The sequence below is a fragment of the Blastocystis hominis genome (assembly GCF_000151665.1).
Source record: "Blastocystis hominis, Singapore isolate B (sub-type 7) whole genome shotgun sequence assembly, scaffold_4".
In the NCBI taxonomy this organism is placed as follows: Eukaryota; class Bigyra; order Opalinata; family Blastocystidae; genus Blastocystis; species Blastocystis hominis.
Window position 1 is genome coordinate 299,956 of NW_013171849.1, and position 17,680 is coordinate 317,635.

General features: G+C 40.9%; 8 protein-coding genes; 2 read left to right on the forward strand and 6 right to left on the reverse strand.

The window, feature by feature from the left end:
* Window positions 1–188: 188 nt before the first annotated feature.
* On the reverse strand, window positions 189–1,105 carry GSBLH_T00003720001 (uncharacterized protein; the record flags this gene model as incomplete). XM_013042505.1 has 5 exons in its annotated part: window positions 189–279; window positions 310–421; window positions 451–641; window positions 673–876; window positions 915–1,105. 5 exons carry the CDS (start codon window positions 1,103–1,105, stop codon window positions 207–209), a joined length of 771 nt encoding a protein of 256 aa, XP_012897959.1. The 3' UTR covers window positions 189–206.
* A 429-nt stretch (window positions 1,106–1,534) lies between these two features.
* Window positions 1,535–2,571, reverse strand: GSBLH_T00003721001 (uncharacterized protein; the record flags this gene model as incomplete). XM_013042506.1 has 5 exons in its annotated part: window positions 2,271–2,571; window positions 2,087–2,238; window positions 1,984–2,056; window positions 1,882–1,950; window positions 1,535–1,851 (listed from the first exon to the last, which is right to left on the reverse strand). Exons 1-5 carry the CDS (start codon window positions 2,413–2,415, stop codon window positions 1,535–1,537), a joined length of 756 nt encoding a protein of 251 aa, XP_012897960.1. The 5' UTR covers window positions 2,416–2,571.
* Window positions 2,572–2,936: 365 nt separating this feature from the next.
* On the reverse strand, window positions 2,937–3,683 carry GSBLH_T00003722001 (uncharacterized protein; the record flags this gene model as incomplete). The annotated part of the gene is made up of 4 exons (XM_013042507.1): window positions 2,937–3,014; window positions 3,048–3,359; window positions 3,391–3,558; window positions 3,591–3,683. 4 exons carry the CDS (start codon window positions 3,681–3,683, stop codon window positions 2,937–2,939), a joined length of 651 nt encoding a protein of 216 aa, XP_012897961.1.
* Window positions 3,684–3,753: 70 nt separating this feature from the next.
* GSBLH_T00003723001 (uncharacterized protein) lies at window positions 3,754–4,285 on the reverse strand. XM_013042508.1 has 3 exons: window positions 4,169–4,285; window positions 4,088–4,136; window positions 3,754–4,058 (listed from the first exon to the last, which is right to left on the reverse strand). The coding sequence occupies exons 1-3, from the start codon at window positions 4,252–4,254 to the stop codon at window positions 3,762–3,764; spliced, it is 432 nt and encodes a 143-aa protein (XP_012897962.1). The 5' UTR covers window positions 4,255–4,285; the 3' UTR covers window positions 3,754–3,761.
* A 707-nt stretch (window positions 4,286–4,992) lies between these two features.
* Window positions 4,993–5,965, reverse strand: GSBLH_T00003724001 (uncharacterized protein; the record flags this gene model as incomplete). XM_013042509.1 has 5 exons in its annotated part: window positions 5,737–5,965; window positions 5,656–5,702; window positions 5,423–5,623; window positions 5,263–5,391; window positions 4,993–5,232 (listed from the first exon to the last, which is right to left on the reverse strand). Exons 1-5 carry the CDS (start codon window positions 5,804–5,806, stop codon window positions 4,993–4,995), a joined length of 687 nt encoding a protein of 228 aa, XP_012897963.1. The 5' UTR covers window positions 5,807–5,965.
* Window positions 5,966–6,552: 587 nt separating this feature from the next.
* GSBLH_T00003725001 (uncharacterized protein) lies at window positions 6,553–7,304 on the reverse strand (the record flags this gene model as incomplete). The annotated part of the gene is made up of 2 exons (XM_013042510.1): window positions 6,553–7,147; window positions 7,180–7,304. The coding sequence occupies 2 exons, from the start codon at window positions 7,302–7,304 to the stop codon at window positions 6,553–6,555; spliced, it is 720 nt and encodes a 239-aa protein (XP_012897964.1).
* A 6,412-nt stretch (window positions 7,305–13,716) lies between these two features.
* Window positions 13,717–14,592, forward strand: GSBLH_T00003726001 (uncharacterized protein; the record flags this gene model as incomplete). XM_013042511.1 has 6 exons in its annotated part: window positions 13,717–13,867; window positions 13,898–13,985; window positions 14,014–14,077; window positions 14,109–14,323; window positions 14,354–14,441; window positions 14,470–14,592. Exons 1-6 carry the CDS (start codon window positions 13,822–13,824, stop codon window positions 14,590–14,592), a joined length of 624 nt encoding a protein of 207 aa, XP_012897965.1. The 5' UTR covers window positions 13,717–13,821.
* A 913-nt stretch (window positions 14,593–15,505) lies between these two features.
* On the forward strand, window positions 15,506–16,757 carry GSBLH_T00003727001 (uncharacterized protein; the record flags this gene model as incomplete). The annotated part of the gene is made up of 7 exons (XM_013042512.1): window positions 15,506–15,589; window positions 15,622–15,732; window positions 15,765–15,791; window positions 15,824–15,989; window positions 16,022–16,203; window positions 16,235–16,312; window positions 16,341–16,757. 7 exons carry the CDS (start codon window positions 15,506–15,508, stop codon window positions 16,755–16,757), a joined length of 1,065 nt encoding a protein of 354 aa, XP_012897966.1.
* Between the last annotated feature and the right edge of the window lie 923 nt (window positions 16,758–17,680).

Here is a 17,680-nt window from a genome sequence, read left to right on the forward strand (position 1 = left end):
GAATGTGTGATTGGTGGTTTGAGTGATTTGAAAAGGAAGAAAGAAATAAGAAACAGGCAGAAAAACATCGAATCGATTTGAATGCAATATCTTCCTTAATTATTTGTTCATATTCTCCGATTCAATTCATCTCTCCTCGTTCTCTGCCAATCCACTTCATTTCACTCTCTGCATCCAACAAACACCCAAAAACGAATAAAAGCACACTAATTTTCCTCCAACTCGGGATCATTCTCCTCCTCTTCATACTCCATCTCCACATGGCTTCCAGACTTCGGTCTATCCATCAATCCTCCTCTCAACCCCCACAATTTCCCATCAAACTTCGACTCCATGCGATCTCCCATCTCTTCCATATCCTCCTCTTCTTCCTCATCGTCGTAATCCTCAATGAACTCGTCTTCGATTTCTGGCTCGCTTTCTACGATCAAACTCCCTTTCCATTCTCACCCTGATGCTCATCCAGCATGTTATTGAACTCTTCCGGAGCAAAGTTGTAGATATCGCCGTATGTTCCCTTCTTCAGACGATCCAGCAGCTCCGACTCGATCGATTTCTCCAGCTTCGCCACACTTTCTGCCTTCTTCTCGCGAACCGCTTCGCGCTTTTCGGTCTTTCGGTTGATTCGCTCCAGTTCAGGTCTAGAGAGAAAACACAGAGCGAATCGCAAACTGCACGCGCTGACGCAGCTTTCGCATCTTCTTCAAATACTGGCGGATTCGCAGCAAACGCTTCTTGTTCTTGGAGATGAGGAACTTGGGCCAGTACTGCAAGTTTTTCTCAATTTGTGATATAGCTTCATTTTTATTCTCCGACAACTCGACTTTTTCCCAGAGATTCTTGGGCGTGTGAGCTCGCTCGATCGTTTTCATATATCTATATATATAAGAATCACTTCTAGAAGAGCCAAGTACAGATAGCATTTTCCCTTTTCCTCACGAATTGTCGCATATCGCGAGTTTGCTAACGGGCAGTGCTTTCTCGAGCAAATTCCAGCCACATTGTATGGATTTCTGCAGAATGCTTGTTTCTCCTGCCTTAACTTTGATTTGAACGAGCAAAACTCATTGTTGATGATTTGCCAGATGAGATCATCGTGCTGCATAGTTCTACGCAATAAATACGATGAGCAAATTCGTTACAGAAAAGAGTGGCTAACTGTGAGAAACTAGAAGAGTAAGAAATACAAAAGCGAAACTCCCCAGAAGAAAGCAAAATGAGTTTATTCTTTGTCGTGTGTCCTCATTGTGAAGTGGAATCTACGAAGAGTGCGAATGTCATGCGAAATGTATACAGGGAGAACGTATTGTAGTTTCATCCGTTTCTTTCGCTTTTCGCTTGAGCGAACCATAATAGAAGGATTAGTAACAAAGAACTGGAACTATTATACACATCATTCAGCACATATTTCAAAATGTTCTGCTTCCCGATGAAAAAGATCCCTACGCGGTTTCTTCATCAAAAATTAGCTCAATATCACCATTGCAGAGAGAGTCAATGGGAAATCGTCTCTTCCTCGTAGCACTCACCTTGATCACAATCTACCGTTCAAATTCGCTTTTTTTCCTACTTCCGGATCCTTTCTTTTCTCCTTATTCTCCTTTTCCTTCACAACCGTCGATAAGAAAACGCAGTTGCGAATTAAATTGTTTCCATTGCGCAGCGTACACGGCGTGTTGGGCTCGATCACTTTATCGTTTAATAAAAGCCGATTTCCAGAGAGCGGAGCCGCACTGATAACTTTTGGAATTCCAGTAACATGGTACAAAGCCTGGGTCGCTGCTGCCATCATCTGGAGATCGTCGACCATTTCCTCCTCTGTCAGCAAAACAGTTAGATAGCAAATATCTTCTGCACTTCAAATCATTATCACTTCACTACTACTGCGATGCGAATTCGTAGATGCAGTGGACTCAGGGGTAGAAATATGATGGCTGTGTTGCTTTGCTTCTATGACAGAAGAAGAAACATCAACGAGCGTACCATCTGCAGCCATTCGCCGTGTTTTCACTTGGTTACTTTCCGTGAATCGTTTTTGAATAAGAGCCAACTTTTCCTAATAATGATCGAACACAATCTCCGTTACCTCAAATAACTCCTGAATTCGCTCTCTCTCGCTTATTGCGAGCAGATTTGCGCAATCAATCATTGATTCGTGCTTCTTTTTAATCACACAAAGTCCTCTTTCCTTTTCTTCTTTCAGAATCTTAACAGCAGCTAGATACTCCGGGTCCTCGTCTTATCTTTACAGGGTATTAGACAGCGCTTACCTGACTCGTTGTCACTTTCACAAAACATAGATGAATCCGCTTTCCCCCTCTTCATTGACCGCGGCTGGGGCACCTGCTCCGGTTCTATGTGAATCGAAGTCAAATCATTCGTTGCAGTAAATGTTATTTCTTTTCCCTCTTTCATAGACAGAATTTTCTTTTGCAGTGCAGACGCGAAAGTTACCTTGATGAATTTATTGATAAAATAAACGCAACAAGTAAATAATTAAAATCGGTACTGACTCAAAAAGTATCTCGATGTCTATATTTGTCGAGGGGACTCCTTAAGAATGTTTCTATCACCACAAAACGGAGTAATGCTTCGTTGGTGTTGAAGCGTAAATGATTATTGGGCATCCAATCCCCGCGGAAATCTCAATAATGATAACACAAGAAATCATTTCGAACAAACAGCCAATTACTCAAACTTGTGAAATCTCCACTCACCCATACTCAAAAGAAGCGGCCTTTCGATCACGCACAAGTAGGCACGATACTTGCGCCGATTCTGATACTCTTCGGGATTATTCCACGCAGAAACCTTCGTTGCAGAGTTGTAATAATAAATATTATGCTCTGCGTCCTCACTGCTGATCCATTTCGATTGGATCTGCTCCAGAGGCAATTCATAGCCTCCGATCGAAGGAATCTCCTGTACGTTCATTTCTAACACGAAACCACTACTTTTGGGAACTCTTGGAGCAATGGTACTCGCTTGCCTCGCGATGTCCAGCCGTAAATGTCCTAATTTTCACAAACGCATCCATAGCAGCAAACCTCCACAGCCTTCACTCCGACAGTGAGTTGCGCGTACATCACATCCTTTCCTTGGAGCACACGCGTCTGCAGAAGCTGTGGAACCGCGTCCAAATAAGAAAGTGAATAACCCACGCAGACCAGATCCTTGTGGAAGGGCTCGAGCTGTCTGGAGGTATAGGAGGCGGGACGAATCTCTTTGAGTTCCTTCATTAATGGCGGAATAATCACTTTGGACGCATAGGAAATTTGATCGTGGGCAAAAAACTGATGAAGCTGCTCGAACAGTTTAGGGATTTCGGCATTGACTTCTTCAGGCTTGTATCCTTTCATCTACACGTTGATTAACGCAACAAAGCCAAACCTTGCGTTTGATATTAAACTCGGAGTTCCAATTCATATACTTTTGCTTCATTATGCTTCCCATCGACTTCTTCGTTGGGTGCAGAAATTCGTCTAACGAAATCTCGTCAATCACTTTGATGGTGTGAACATCCCCCGTTTTCGTGTACCTCCGCTGTTTCTTTGTTGTCTACAGTGAGATAAGACACAATTTACACTCACTGTGGATTTGGTTCGAGAAAAAACCTGGAGATTCGCTCCCATTCCGTAAATACCACGGAACGTGGTCCGAAATGCCAGTGCTCGGCTCAACATTTGGGAAATTGGCAATTTGGCGTTTGTAAGGAAAATCGTTCCGAAAATTGGAGTTTTGCGAAAACAAGACAAAACCAACTATTCTATACTAACAGACTTGATTCCATTGGAATTCTTTGTTCTAGGGATTGTCAATACGAGGAGTCCATCCTCGATTTTAGCAGTCATCAGCTGAGGATCCGAATCAATCGGTAATTGAATGCTCTTTTTGAATTCTCCGTTTCTTCTCTCGGCAATAAGATAGGTGTCGTCGTTTGTAATCACTTTTCGTTTTCTTTTCCCTTCAATGAGCACGTAGTCATCACAGACATTCACACGGCATCTCTCTTTTGACACTCCCGGAATATCTGCTATAATGACATAATAATCGGGAGTCTACATGGAGAAGTCTATCAAAAATGTACTTCAATCATATCCAAATCAACAGAAAACTGATCATCTCCCTTGCGCTGCCTACCAATCATGATGAATAATAACAATTTTACTGAGCAATCTTGGCAGTTGCCACAGCATGCAGAGAATAGTCATCCTCATCAAAGAAGGAGTTTTTTGCAAAATTGAGCAGCGACATGGAAAAAGTGAGGAATCACTCAAAAAGACCGAAGATTCTTTCTCATATGATTTTAAATCCAATAAACTTATTGGATGAACAAGTTTAGTTGAATCGGAGCATCCAATCATTTTATAGCGGAACAATAATAAGAAAAATAATAATAATAATACAACTATTTTTATTATTATACATTGTTATGGATTCGACTTTATACTATTGACATTCGTTCCAAACCGAAGAAAGGACACAAAAATAGCACAATTTGAATTTCCCACAAACAACAATTACAATTACTTTTGATTTTCACCAAAAGAGCCCCCATACGTATTTTCCTTATCATTTTTCACCTTGTTCCAAATCACCGACACATCGGCCTCATCGACAGGCTCCGTCTGCGTCTGCCTTCTCCTCTGCAACACATCATCGACCACCTGCGTGATCAACGACGTAAACTGCAGCTGCGGCAGCGGAATCAAACTACCGTCCACTCCGAACCGCATTCCTACAACAACCGCTTCAATCTCTGCACGATCGGCTCAATCGCGATCTTCATCGCCACCTTCTCCTTCCCCTCTTCCATCACCCCGTCTCCACACTCCTACCCCGTCCTTCCATCAGATTATTGCGCTGCAGAATCGCCAGCGGCTGCCCCAACATCTGGATCATCCCCACCAGCGTTTTCTCCGCAGACACGCCCAGCGACTGCGCGGCCAAATTCATCTCGCTCATCACCTGCGTCTGCAGCAGATAATAATGCTACTCCTCACCCTCGCCCTCCATTCTCACCGCCACCAGCGCGCGATGAATGATTCCGTAGTTCGGGCCGCTCGGGTAGATCGTGATTCCGAGCGAATAAAGCACGTTGAACGCGTAGCTTTCCGGCAGATCCTTCCCTCCCAAAAAAAGCGACGGCGGCGAGGTCTCGTAGGACAGCAAACTCGACGGCTCCGGGAACATCGGGCAGTCGAAGAAGTGCAGGTTCCGCTTCTGCGCTTCCTGCGCGTTAAAAAGGGGAAACGGGGAAACTAGGTGCACGTGGGAGGAGATTCGGTAGTCGTCGAGAGACATGTCAAAAACGGTTTTGGACGGCGTCAGCGCGTCGAAAAACGTGGAAACGTCGGCGTAGAAGGCCTCGGAGGCCGCGAGCGACCCGAGCTACGCGTGACGAAAGGTGGAAACGTGGAACCGCGATGATGAGCACGTCGCTGGCTTTGCAAAGATCGGAGAGAGAAGCGATGAAATCGGGCGCGCGGTCGTGGAGCAGTCCGCCTTGCGGCTTGAAGAAGGACTTGTGGACGAGCTCGCTGGACACGAGGACGCGGTAGTTGCACGAAGAGAGACGCTGGGAGAGCACGCAGGCGAGGGATGATTCGCCGATCACGGAGACCTGGGAGTCATTCAGGGAGAAGGAAGAGGAACGTTGAAGGAGTGCGGAACCAGGCATCGCTGGATTTTCGCTAGCGTTTCTACAGAGTAAAAAGGAGAGAAAGGAAAGGGAACGATAGGTAGGGGCGGGAGTGCGACGCTTTCGCGGGAGACGGCGCGTAATCTCATCGTAGAGGGAGGACATCTAGGAAATGACGGAATCGGCAGGGAAACGCGCAAGACCGGAAATACGACCTCGATGTCCGTGCCCTCGCGGTAATGTTTCTCCAAAAACGAATTTCTGCGTGTTCCCCATGACGGTCCCTTTCTTCTGCTGCTCTCGACCCTTGTACGCCTTCAATTCCTTCACCATCTACAAGAGCAATGGGAATGGATTACGTACCACGTTTCCAATAATATTTTTACACATACTCCATTCTTCCTCCACTTTTCGGTGAGAATCAATTCTTGCGGTAAATGCATGTAACAACAAGTACATAAAGGTATTCCAGCTCTCTATCTCAGCTTCCGAGAGAGTGGGGATTGAGGAGGGGAGGAAGTACTCCATTGTCCCATTCTCAGGAGTATTACACGCAATATTCAATGGCTGAATGAGTGTTTGGTCAATAGTATCATCTTCTAGAAGGTAACACAATGTGCTCTCGGAATACGGATGTCGCAAGATTCTTGATTGCTGAACTTATTTTCCTACAGAATATCGACGTTTGAAATCAAATACGTCTAGATCGTGAGACATTCAGTATTCCCAATTTTCGTGTTAGAAAACACCTTGTGATAGTCAAGCTTCTTCAAGAGAAAGTATGAAACAAAAAAGAATAAGAATGATTTAACAAAAACACTATTCTTCACTGCTATCGCTTTTTTTGCTCGAATTTTGCTTCTCCATCAGCGCTTTTCTCTTCCTCGTTTCCTCTCTTTCGGTCCCTACATTCAATTCCACCCACATGCCGCACAAGCAACATAATCCTCCTCCTGCATCTTCTGCATCTCAAACATCACTCTCCTCAACGTCTCCACCGGCAATTTCTGCAGCTGCACCTCCACCGGAAACTTCCCATCGCTCCTCTCCACTCCACACGCCGCAAGAACCTGCAGAACTCTTCGCAATTCCGCGCCGCGCAGCGCCTCCAGCTGCGCTTTCAGCGCGCAAATCTCGCTCTCCGAGAGCTCGCGAGGCTTCACTGGCTTCACAGCCTGTGAAGCCAGTGTAGATTGTGTGAGTTGTGAGGATTGTGAGGATTGTGTTGTTGTTTGTGTTGTTGTTTGTGTCTCGAAATCGGCAGAAAACGCGGAGAATTGGCGCTTCAATGCGTCGAAAACGTTCTTCTTTCGCTCCTCCAAAAAGCTCTGCACCACCCAATCCTCCGCTTTGCTCTCCGAAAACGCGCTCTGCATCGCTGCAAACGCGCTACACCGCATCGCCACGGCGCGACGACGTGCTGTATGATGCTTCTCCGCGGCGGCCGCGCTGAGCTGCTCGGCTTCTTTCTCGAAAAACTGCCGCAATCGCTGGGCCTGGAGGCTTCTACAAATGTGCTGCGAGCAAAAGGAGGCTACACCGGATCGCCCGGCTGGTTGTAGAGCAGCGCGTTGTCGAAAACGAGGCGGACGAGCTGGAAGAAGTCTGCGCGGGTCTGGATTTCGCCGGTTTGGAGCTTGTGTTGGATGGTGGAGAAGTCCATGGGGTGTTTAATCACGTCGAAATAGTCGGGAATGCCCAGCGCGGCGGGATCGACGGGCTCTAAAAAGGCGTCCGCGTCGTCGTGGCTCTGAGGAAGAAAAAGGAAAAGAGAAGAAAGGATACCATGAGACGAGAGAGAAGGGTGCTACAAAAGTGATAGTCGGGGGATTTGGGTTTGGATTCCGTTTTGATTTTGGGGGTTTTGGATTCTTTGGGGAGCTTCGGTTTGGAAGAACGCTTACGGGTGGACGATGGTTGGGATGAATATCTCATGTTGTTAAAAGGGAGATAAATTACTCTTTGGTGCAGGTAAGGTCTTTCGAAGATGGAGAATACACGCCGAAAAGTAAAAAATCCCCAAATTCGTTGGTTCCCTTTCCAGAGACGTTGTAAACATTATCTTCTTTTACAAAGTTCAGAGTTAAGTTCCGTTCATATACACGTTTTTGAATATCCGTCTTTACCACGAAGTACCCAGAATACAAACCCGAAACGGGTTCGGTGCTATCTTCTTGCTTTGAAAGCTTTAGGGAATATTGAAAATCACAGGTAGAACCCAAGATTGAACCATCACAACCCATACCCCACTATACTTTAAAGAATAATCATTCCAAAACAATTCCAATCCATGTGCAACTCCGACTTGATCGTTCGTAAACTCCTTTCATGATTAAGGTTTGTGGCTCTATATTTTATTATAGCATATATAGAAGAAACGATTTTTATCAATCAATAGAGGTTTCCTCTCAAGAGCGGGTAACTCCTCTTCAGAAACACTCGATGATTCGCTACACACATATAAATCTTCTCCATCAGCTTCTACAACAAAAGGATAAAGAATAACGATACCTTTGGATGATTCTTGAGTATTCTTTTTCATGAAGAATAGTATTTAAAAATCTAAAGAGAATAGTACAGTAAATAATTCTAAATGACGAAAGAGCTTTACCAAGATTATTCTGTGTGTAATTCGTTTTTATCCTACAAAAACAATGGAGAATGAACTATGTGGAGTATCTAAAACACATCGAGATAACCCAATGGGAAAGACAAATTGTAGGGAGTGTGGATTATTGTCCTGAAGGATTATGGCTCAGAGAGAATCGTCATTGATAGAGATAGAGAGAACAGCAATAAGAATGGTACCGGCGCAAAAAGGTAGCCTATTTGGAGTGATATGTGTGAGAAAAAGAAAATAGTGAAAAAAGAAGCAAAGCATTGGAATATCTAGTTGATTGAACAGAAGATTTGTGAATATGGTTACTTTTTAATAAAGGTAGATATAGTAGGAATGAGAATTGAGTGTGCATACAAAACAATAAGCGAGCTGCATGTGTTCAAATGCATGAAACTAAAGAATACTGATATCTTGGCTTGTATTTATAATAGGGTAGAAATGAAACATCAAACAACAAACAACAATCCATTCCATTTTGCTACAATTAGAGTATAATAGTGAATATCTAATAATGAGAATACATCCCTTGCCTAATCGATACTGAATACCATCTTTCATGCCTTACACTTTGTCAGAAGTGGATTTCTTACCCACTAACGATTTCAATTGATTACATACTATTCTACTGAACAGTATATATTGATAATGATAATGATACAATCAAGAATATTGAATCAATCGTTACTATTTACATACATAACTAATCTCTCAGTGCTTGCTAAAAACAACTATTCATGAAACTAACCAGTACAATTCAGATCATTCGTTTGAAAGTCCAATTTAGTTTTTTTACACCCTATTGATATGCTAAGTAAAACGCATTTTTGATAAAGAATTGCTACATACTCAATCGTCTCCTTTTAATACTCTTCTTGTTCGTGAATACTATCATTCAGTTCTAGCATTGACTACACAAATAGGAAACATACTAGCAAAGCCAATCAGAGCTATATGGAAATTATGGAAGGGATTTAATTATGATCGGAACCTAAGTCAAAACATGATTAAAGACTGATGGTAAAGGGTTTGGAAAAAATCAAAGAGAACAAGTATTGATAATACCATAATAATGAACAATATAGAATGGAATAAAGTGGTGAATTCAATGCTGGAATCATTGAATGATTTTGACAAGATCAGCGAGAATCGAAGAAACATCTATGAATCACATCGAATCAATCACACAATTATTACTCGTAACTGACTTCCATCGAACTTTCTCGAACGAATTATGTCCATCTCTAGAAGGTAACTTGACAACTTGGAGTTTTGGAATATCTTAATTCTATCCATATTTAGTATTTAGTATTACTTTGCAATGTCACTACATAAGGATTATTAAAATTGTAACCTCCTGCAGAATTGATAATGGATGTTAGATTTGGGAGATCTACAGTGACTCATTTCCAATCATTTGAGTTTTACTTCGCATTGTCAAGGAACATGATTCATCATCATACTTACCATAGAACACTCCATAAGCTAAGTTAATATATTGCAATGATGGAAGATCTAACCAATCATTTTACTAGAACTTATTCAATACTTTCAATTATTGTTGTTATAGATGAACAAAAGGCAGTGCTACCTAATGTAATGGATTGGAGATTTGGAAGATCTATTAATTTTTGGTTACACATCATATCAATACCTCGAAGCACAAATGAACTCCAATAGAAATTGTAAGAATCGTACTCATTAACACCTATGACGATATACTGTAATTGTGGTAGATTCTTCAATTCAAAGTCGCCAGCAAAATCACTGAAACTGTATGCACCAACTTCAATCGATTTCAATGATTCACAATTCAATATGTGGAATGATTTCGATTTATTCTCTCTGTGGTAATTTTTGGCTTGAGTAAATGAATTCTTACCGATTTTCAAACTTTTCAGTCGATTCAATCCATTGATTTTCAATGTTTGCACTGAGCCAAAACAATCATCGCCGATTTCGATTGATTCCAACCATTCGAATTTGTTCATTTTCAATGCATTCAATTCATTACAACTATTCGAACATATCACCAATTCTGTTACTTGCAAATCCATTTCATTCAATTCAGAACTATTGTTCACTTCAATTCGTTTGGCAGGAACACTTACAATTGGTTCAGTTTTCATTTCACATGGTTTTTCATTCTTCAATACACTTCGAATACTTTCATTCATTCCTTTCACATACCAACCTTCATACAAATCAATTCCACCCTTCTTCTCTTTTCCATGTTCCCATTCACTTTCACGAATTGCTGTTCCACTGCATTCATCAATCAAATATCCCAATCCATTTCGTACAAATTTACCATTTTCAATACTATATCCTCCTATATATACTGGAATTCGATTCAAGATTCCCACATTACTATTTACATCATCGTTTTCAGCATATTCGATCATTTGGTTATTATCAGCATCAAATTCACGAATCATTCGAATCAATTTGTCTTTTGACCAATATCCTTCAACTTTCTCTTTACCATCATTTCTATCATATTCGATTCCATAACCATCTCGATTCATTTCTTCATCAAATCCACCTCGATAGATCACAATATCATCATTACCATCATTATCATCATTCTCTTCACCATTTTCACCTTTACGCTTACATCGAATTGTCATTATCAATCCTTTTTTACCATTTTCGATTCTTCTTCGATCTCCATCATTTCCAACGATTGAATCCCAGTTTTCTTTTCGTAATGCTTTACCATTCCTATATTCTGTCACTCCACCGATTCGTTTACCATTTTTCATCATCCATGCAAGACTCAAGATTCCACGATTGAACAATTGGCAACGACCTTCTACTTTACCCTCTTTCATTTCACTCAACAAATACTCATTAGAATGATCTCCTTGAAATAGAGTGACTTCATATTGTACTCCCTTGATGGAAATTATCTTCTTTTCCATGGTAATGTAGTCATTGAGAAAAAACCTTGATTCTCTGGCTTGTTTTGAAGAATCTATATTATTATGGCTTATGGATATGAATACAATCAAAATTGTTGACCATGATGCAAAAAATACTGATTTTCACAGTTTGTCCATAACTTCCATATTTCCCAAACTCAATAATGATATATTCTTCTATGTATATAAATATTGAAACAATTTATTAATGATTTGGGACTTGTACTTAATGTTCGACTGTACTACACAACATAACGTAGATTTATAAATATGATGTGTGTGTAACGTATCGCTTAATAATAAATAGTATCCATATTACATTTATGATGCTTCTATGTGACAAAAGTACTAATGACTGTAAATTCCTAACAATTCAAGCAATTTCATTAAATAACATAGTAAAATTGATATTTGCATGTGCTTTATCTCATCTGGTCCTACTTAATATCAATCTACACATTCATTGTTGATGTAGGCAATTATCACGGAATATACAATTATTATATTAATATAATATAAATCCAAACGACCAACCTATATTAATACTAGTAACCGTTGGGTTACTAAAAACACACGAATATAAAGATGAAATGAATAACATGATAAAATAGATTTGTTACTTAATAATATACTTATTGGAGAATAGATCAAAGTATTGAATTGTATTAATAATCAATAATCTAGAAAATAGAGGTAATAAGAAAGTATTCAAGATAAAAACGAAAACCTAATATTACTTAATAGAAATCAATGCCAATAAAATAGGCATATATGCATGCATATACATTTGTAATGCAATACACAATCACTTTTTTCTTTTCGTTTCAAACTATTTAGGATGGATGAAAAACGACGAAATCTTGAGTGTAACTATGCTGGATAAAATGGGCAAAATGTCCATGAATCAAATCAAGTCAAGCAAACAATACTCGAGACTATTTTCGATTGAACAAACATGTATTATTTAGATAGCTTAACAGATTGTAGATTTGAATTATCTAATGACTATTGTTGTTCAGTATTGAGAACTATTATCCATGGTCACTGAATAAGGGTTATAAAAAGACCAATATAGAATCGACGGACGTTAGATTTGGTAGATCTATTCATTACACATTTTTAATTTTTATTGAAATTCCTCGAATCACAAACAAAGCATTACAAAATTGAATGCTCTATTTCTTAAAAAACCAATATGAATGGATTTCAATGATTCACAATTCAATATGTGGAATGATTTCGATGTATCACTTCCACAATCATTCTGTTTGTGAGTAAATGAATTGTTTCCGATTTTGATTGTTTTCAATCGATTCAATCCATCGATTTGGAATGTTTGCACTGATTCAAAACAATGATTGCCGATTTCGATTGATTCCAAATTGTACAACAATGAAACATCCCAATCAACCAATACACAATTGTCAATCAGTTTCAAATGTTTCATTCCCATATTCAGTGGTTTGCTTCCATTTCCTTCATAATTTTCATCAGTATTACATTCAATTCCATTACACCATTCACATTCATTCACTAATTTACCATATCGATCATATACTTTTCCTCTTCCAAATCGATTATCATCACACCAATATCCTTCATATTCAATACATCCATTATTATGATAACTCATTCCATATCCAAATCGTTTCCAATTGATCATTATGCCCTTGTACACCAATATTCCATCATCATCATACATTTCACCAAATCCAAATGGAATTCCAATTTTACCTTCGTTTTCTTTTTTTGTCAATATCAAGCCTTCAAATCGACTTCCATGATCCAAATCCACGATTCCTTCTTCTACTACTTCTATGGCTTGTTCTCCATTATATGTAATAGCACTAATTTGATGATTTCCAAACACTTTCAACACTTTCTGCTCATTGACCACAAATCCTTGATTCATGAATACTCCACTATTGCATTGCAATACTATACATCTCCATTCCAAAAGACAAGTCAAATCCAGCCATTTGGTTGCATTTCTTTACCCAAGCATGCCTGTACACTTTGAATAATGGAATTATCACTGTGATCATTATTAAAGCAGAATTAACAAAATCAATAAACCTTGCATGGCAATACGAAAGATAAAATGATATAAAAAGAATGGCAATAATGTTATTCTATTGTTTTGATTCTGTATATGTTGTTCTACATCCATATTTTTTATTCTTCCTTTGTAGAGATGTACATCCAATCATGGTTTCACACTTCACATCGTTATGAATGTGTCATTCTCATTTTTGTTTGTAGGATTGTTTTGAAATTATAGCCCTATCCGTATATGCCCACTTTTTGTTATTTCGGTTTCATCTTTTTCCATGCTTTGGCTATGTTACGATATTCCACTTTTATTATAAGCTTTTATTTTTCTATATAAATTTTGTTGCTCTTTCGAATCAATCAATTTCCTTTTGAATTCTACCACTTCATAATTTCTCTTGCTTAATCATTCAATGGATATATCTTCCTTCGTTAGAGTTACTTCCAGTAGTGTAACCCATTCTTACGAGTCTCATAGTCAGATCGAGGAGTTCCAATCATTCGAGCCTAACTATTTCTTCAACCTGGCAGACTTTTTGTGCGCTTTTACTTCAGCGTTTTATCTACGTTTCCGAGACAAGGATAAAATGAAGGGTGTGAGTCTCTGCATTTGCACGTTTCTAATGTGCTTCGGTAGATCATTGGATCATTTCTCATCGATAGGTGGCTCGACGATGACGAATTTTGTTCATGGCTTAATGATGGGTTATTTACGACGTTCTACTAGCTTTGTTTCATTTTTGATCGGACTGTTTGGTCTTTTCTTGGCATTCCATCAGAGGTTCTGTACTTCTTCTTCCCCAGTCTGCGATTGATTCTCTTTTCCCTACCTTCTTGTATCAGGTAGCTTCTGGCAAATGTTTATGCTATGTAGTGCTTTAACTTTGTTGTTGACTGCCTGCTTCGAATCCACTGTGTCACCTCGTGGGGTGTGCATACGGCGATCTCTGCTGGAGGAAGCGTGGTCTCAGCCACGTTCGCTTCCATGGCGACGGGCTGTGGCGGAGGAATGCTGGCGACGCTTCTTCTCGATGATTCGTCGAGTGTGTGGATGGATAAGCTAACACGTGTGTTAGTAAAATACAAAAGGTGAAGGCGTTAAAACGATGCGATCTGTAGAGAACTGGAGCATTTGTTGACGTTGTCTCTGCTCTATCAAGCGCTTATCGGGTTTCTTCCTTTGTCGTTTGTTTCGCCGATGGATTTTGTTGGGGCGAGGCAAGAATGTGATGTAGATAAGCGCTAAAAGCGTGTGCTTTGTTGTCTTCTTGTGTCTTCATTTCGTGGATCGAGTGATTGGGATTGTAATCGTTTGGGCGTGCATTATTGATAGCGTTTGTTTTTGCCTATTCCGATGACCGTTTCGTATTCGAAAGAGGCCGAGAAGGAGCAGGAGAAAGAAAAGGAGAAGGAAGAATAATATGGTTGTTTGTTTTAGTCTATTATCAAGTGTTTGTGCTTTGACTGTTCTTAGAAAACGTTGTTCATATTCGCTGTGAAATAGAACCACTTATGGAATGCTTTCTTTGGTTGGAACTATTCTATTCTTCTGGAATGCATGGTATCTCTTGGAGATCGGAAATTCTTTGAATCTATGAACTGGGAAACAGGGAGTGATGCTAGAGTGCTGAATTATTGCCTTTGGAAGGATGCTTCAACTTTCAGAAAGATAGAGGACGAGTCTGTCTGCTTTGCTTCATTCATTCGTGCCTTCTCTCATGCTATAAAGGATACATTGTGCCTATTTTCTTTTCTATCCCTTGAGCAGTTGCCCTATCCTTTGCACAATCGACTCTCCTTCGATCACTCTAACATTTGCACGATCCATTGTAAAACTAGACACTCTTCCCTTCCCTTTTGTTTCACTTCCACGCCCTCCTCTTCTTACTCCATGGATACCTTTATAATAGACCCCTAAATACAAAATATACTAGATTAACCATCAAATCATACAAATTACCCTTTCCTAACCAAAATGCTCATATAGACTGTTCATTTGAATTGCCTATACTTAAACATCTATGTTATCCATATATTCTGACGAGATACAGCAGACAAACTCTTTTCCACACCTTGTTTCCCAAATACCATTCAATCATTTCCAAATTAATAAGCCATTCAACTACAATTCATTTCTATCCATAGCAATCCATATCGAGAATCAAGTCCTTCCGCTCTCTATTTATCACTCCCATCCTTTCAATTATTGTCAAATCTATAGATGAACAGCTCTCAATGTTCGTCCAAAATACTTTACCCTTTTTCTGTGATATGTTGCTGGTAGATAAACAACGCCCCAAAACATTGGAGGAGATGGACTATCACAAGGATATGTCGATAAACCTAATGAAGCTCGTTTTTTGTTTCTATGAAGCGTTATGTTGTAGGCATCATCCAATGAGTTTCCACATATGCTGTTTTATGGTCCTTCGGGCTGTGGGAAGAAAACCCGCATCATGGCGCTCTTGCGTGAAATGTTTGGATCGGGTGTAGAAAAGGTAGAGCAACTTATGGTTTGATTTAGAAATAGCTACGAATGGAGAAAAGGGAGTTCAAAGTAGAGAAGCATTTTCACATATTTGAGTGTAGACTCCATCGCAAAAATCGATTGAGATTGTAACGATAGCGAGTAACTATCACATTGAACTGAACCCAAGCGATGTTGGGATATATGACTATGTGGTTGTTCAAGAAATCATAAAGGAAATTGCTCAATATAAACAACTCGATGCAAATGCGAAGCATCCCTTCAAAGGTTTTCTCTACTCCGTGTGAATCCCTTTCTAGTGGTTCTCCTAAGCGAGGCGGACAATTTATCTCGAAACGCTCAAGCAGGTCTTCGTCGTACCATGGAGAAATACTCCAGCAACTGTCGTCTGATTCTCTGTTGCGAAAACAGCAGTCGCATCATCGCTCCGATTCGCAGTCGCTGTCTCTGTCTCCGTATCTCCGCACCGACTCTCTCTGAAGTTGGCTCGACGCTTTCTTTGTTCCTGCTAGGTTCTAAGCATTCTGCAGCGAAACTGTCTGAACGAGGGTCTCTCGGTGCCTTCTTCGCAGTTGCAGCGCATCGCCCAAGTCTTCTCGGTGCGTGAGTGTGATGTAGGCTTCGAATCGGAACCTGCGCCGCGCGCTGTTGCTGTTGGAATCGAACACTGCGGCGAACGGAGGGGGAGGATTGAAGGGGGAGGACATCGTGCTGATGGATTGGGAGCGATTTCTCGAGTCCATCGTGGGAATCATCGTCACAAAGCAGAACCCTGCGGCGCTGCTCGAGATCCGAGGCAAATACTACGAGTTGCTGGCGCGATTGATCCCGGCGAGCGTGATTTTGAAGAGGATCGCGAGCAGACTGGTGGACTCGACGCCCTCGCGAGCGACGCAGATGGAAATCGTGCATTGGGCTGCGGTGTATGATCAGAAAATGCGGAAAGGAGGGAAGGAGATCGTGCCGCTGGAAGCCTTCACGGCACGCTGCATGGCGCTGCTCGCTCAAGCCCGTCATTCATGCATTGTTTTCTAGAGCAAACCATGCAATGCGTTCATTCCATTCGAATCAGCGCATTTGATTTGCATTGAATTGATTCCATTTCATTCAACTCACTTCTCTTCCTTTCCTTTCCATTTCACACAACTGCTTTATCATCAACAAACACTTCAAAGACAGTACAAACCCCATTCCTTCTTTCTTATTCCTCCTTCGCCTTTCCAGCGCCCAGACTCAACCAGCGCCAGAACGGAATCACCACCGTCACCACCGCAATGGCTCCCAGAATCGCGTACTCCATCTACCCATTACTCCCAGCAACACACATTCTACCCAGAACGAACTCGCCAGACGCAGATAGTGCGCTTCCTGAAGAATCGGAAGTGTTCCCAGAGAGGTGGACAGACCACGAGCATGCGCCACTTCCTCGTCCTTGTAGAAAGCGTACTCGTACATCGCGCGACCCGTTTCCAGATAACCGAACTGGCGAGGAATAGCAGTCACGTTCTTCTCGAACTTTTCTCCACTACCCATCACCCTTTCCCCTATAGCAAAAGCCTACGCAGGAAGCTCTTCAATCACAATAGGGAACTCCACATCAATATCGAAGCCCTCTTCCGGCCACTGGTCAGTAATCGTCACATTGTACACATCTCTACCGGTAAACAGCCCCACAAAATTATACTCTTCACCAATGTTATCAATACGGTACATAATGGTGAATTCGTGGTTACAACCAATGTAGTTGCTAGGAGCATCGAGTCCCTACGAGAAATCGATTCCCCAGCAAATGCCTTCCTACCTTCTCCATAATCAAATGAGGAGCGCACTGAGCCAGGGCAAGAGCAAGCAGAACAACGATGGACTTGAACTATCGCATTAGAATCACTCCCTCCTCGTCTACCATTTCGTTTACAGTGAAAATACTAGCGAAACAAGTGTATTCTAGTGAAAAGACT

Coding starts and splice junctions, on each gene's coding strand:
- GSBLH_T00003723001 (XM_013042508.1), bottom strand. CDS start 4,254: ATGTCGCTGCTCAATTTTGCAAAAAACTCCTTCTTTGATGAGGATGAC. Junction 4,137..4,168: donor GCAACTGCCAAGATTGCTCA/GTAAAATTGTTA, acceptor CATGATTGGTAG/GCAGCGCAAGGGAGATGATC. Junction 4,059..4,087: donor TTGATTTGGATATGATTGAA/GTACATTTTTGA, acceptor TTCTCCATGTAG/ACTCCCGATTATTATGTCAT.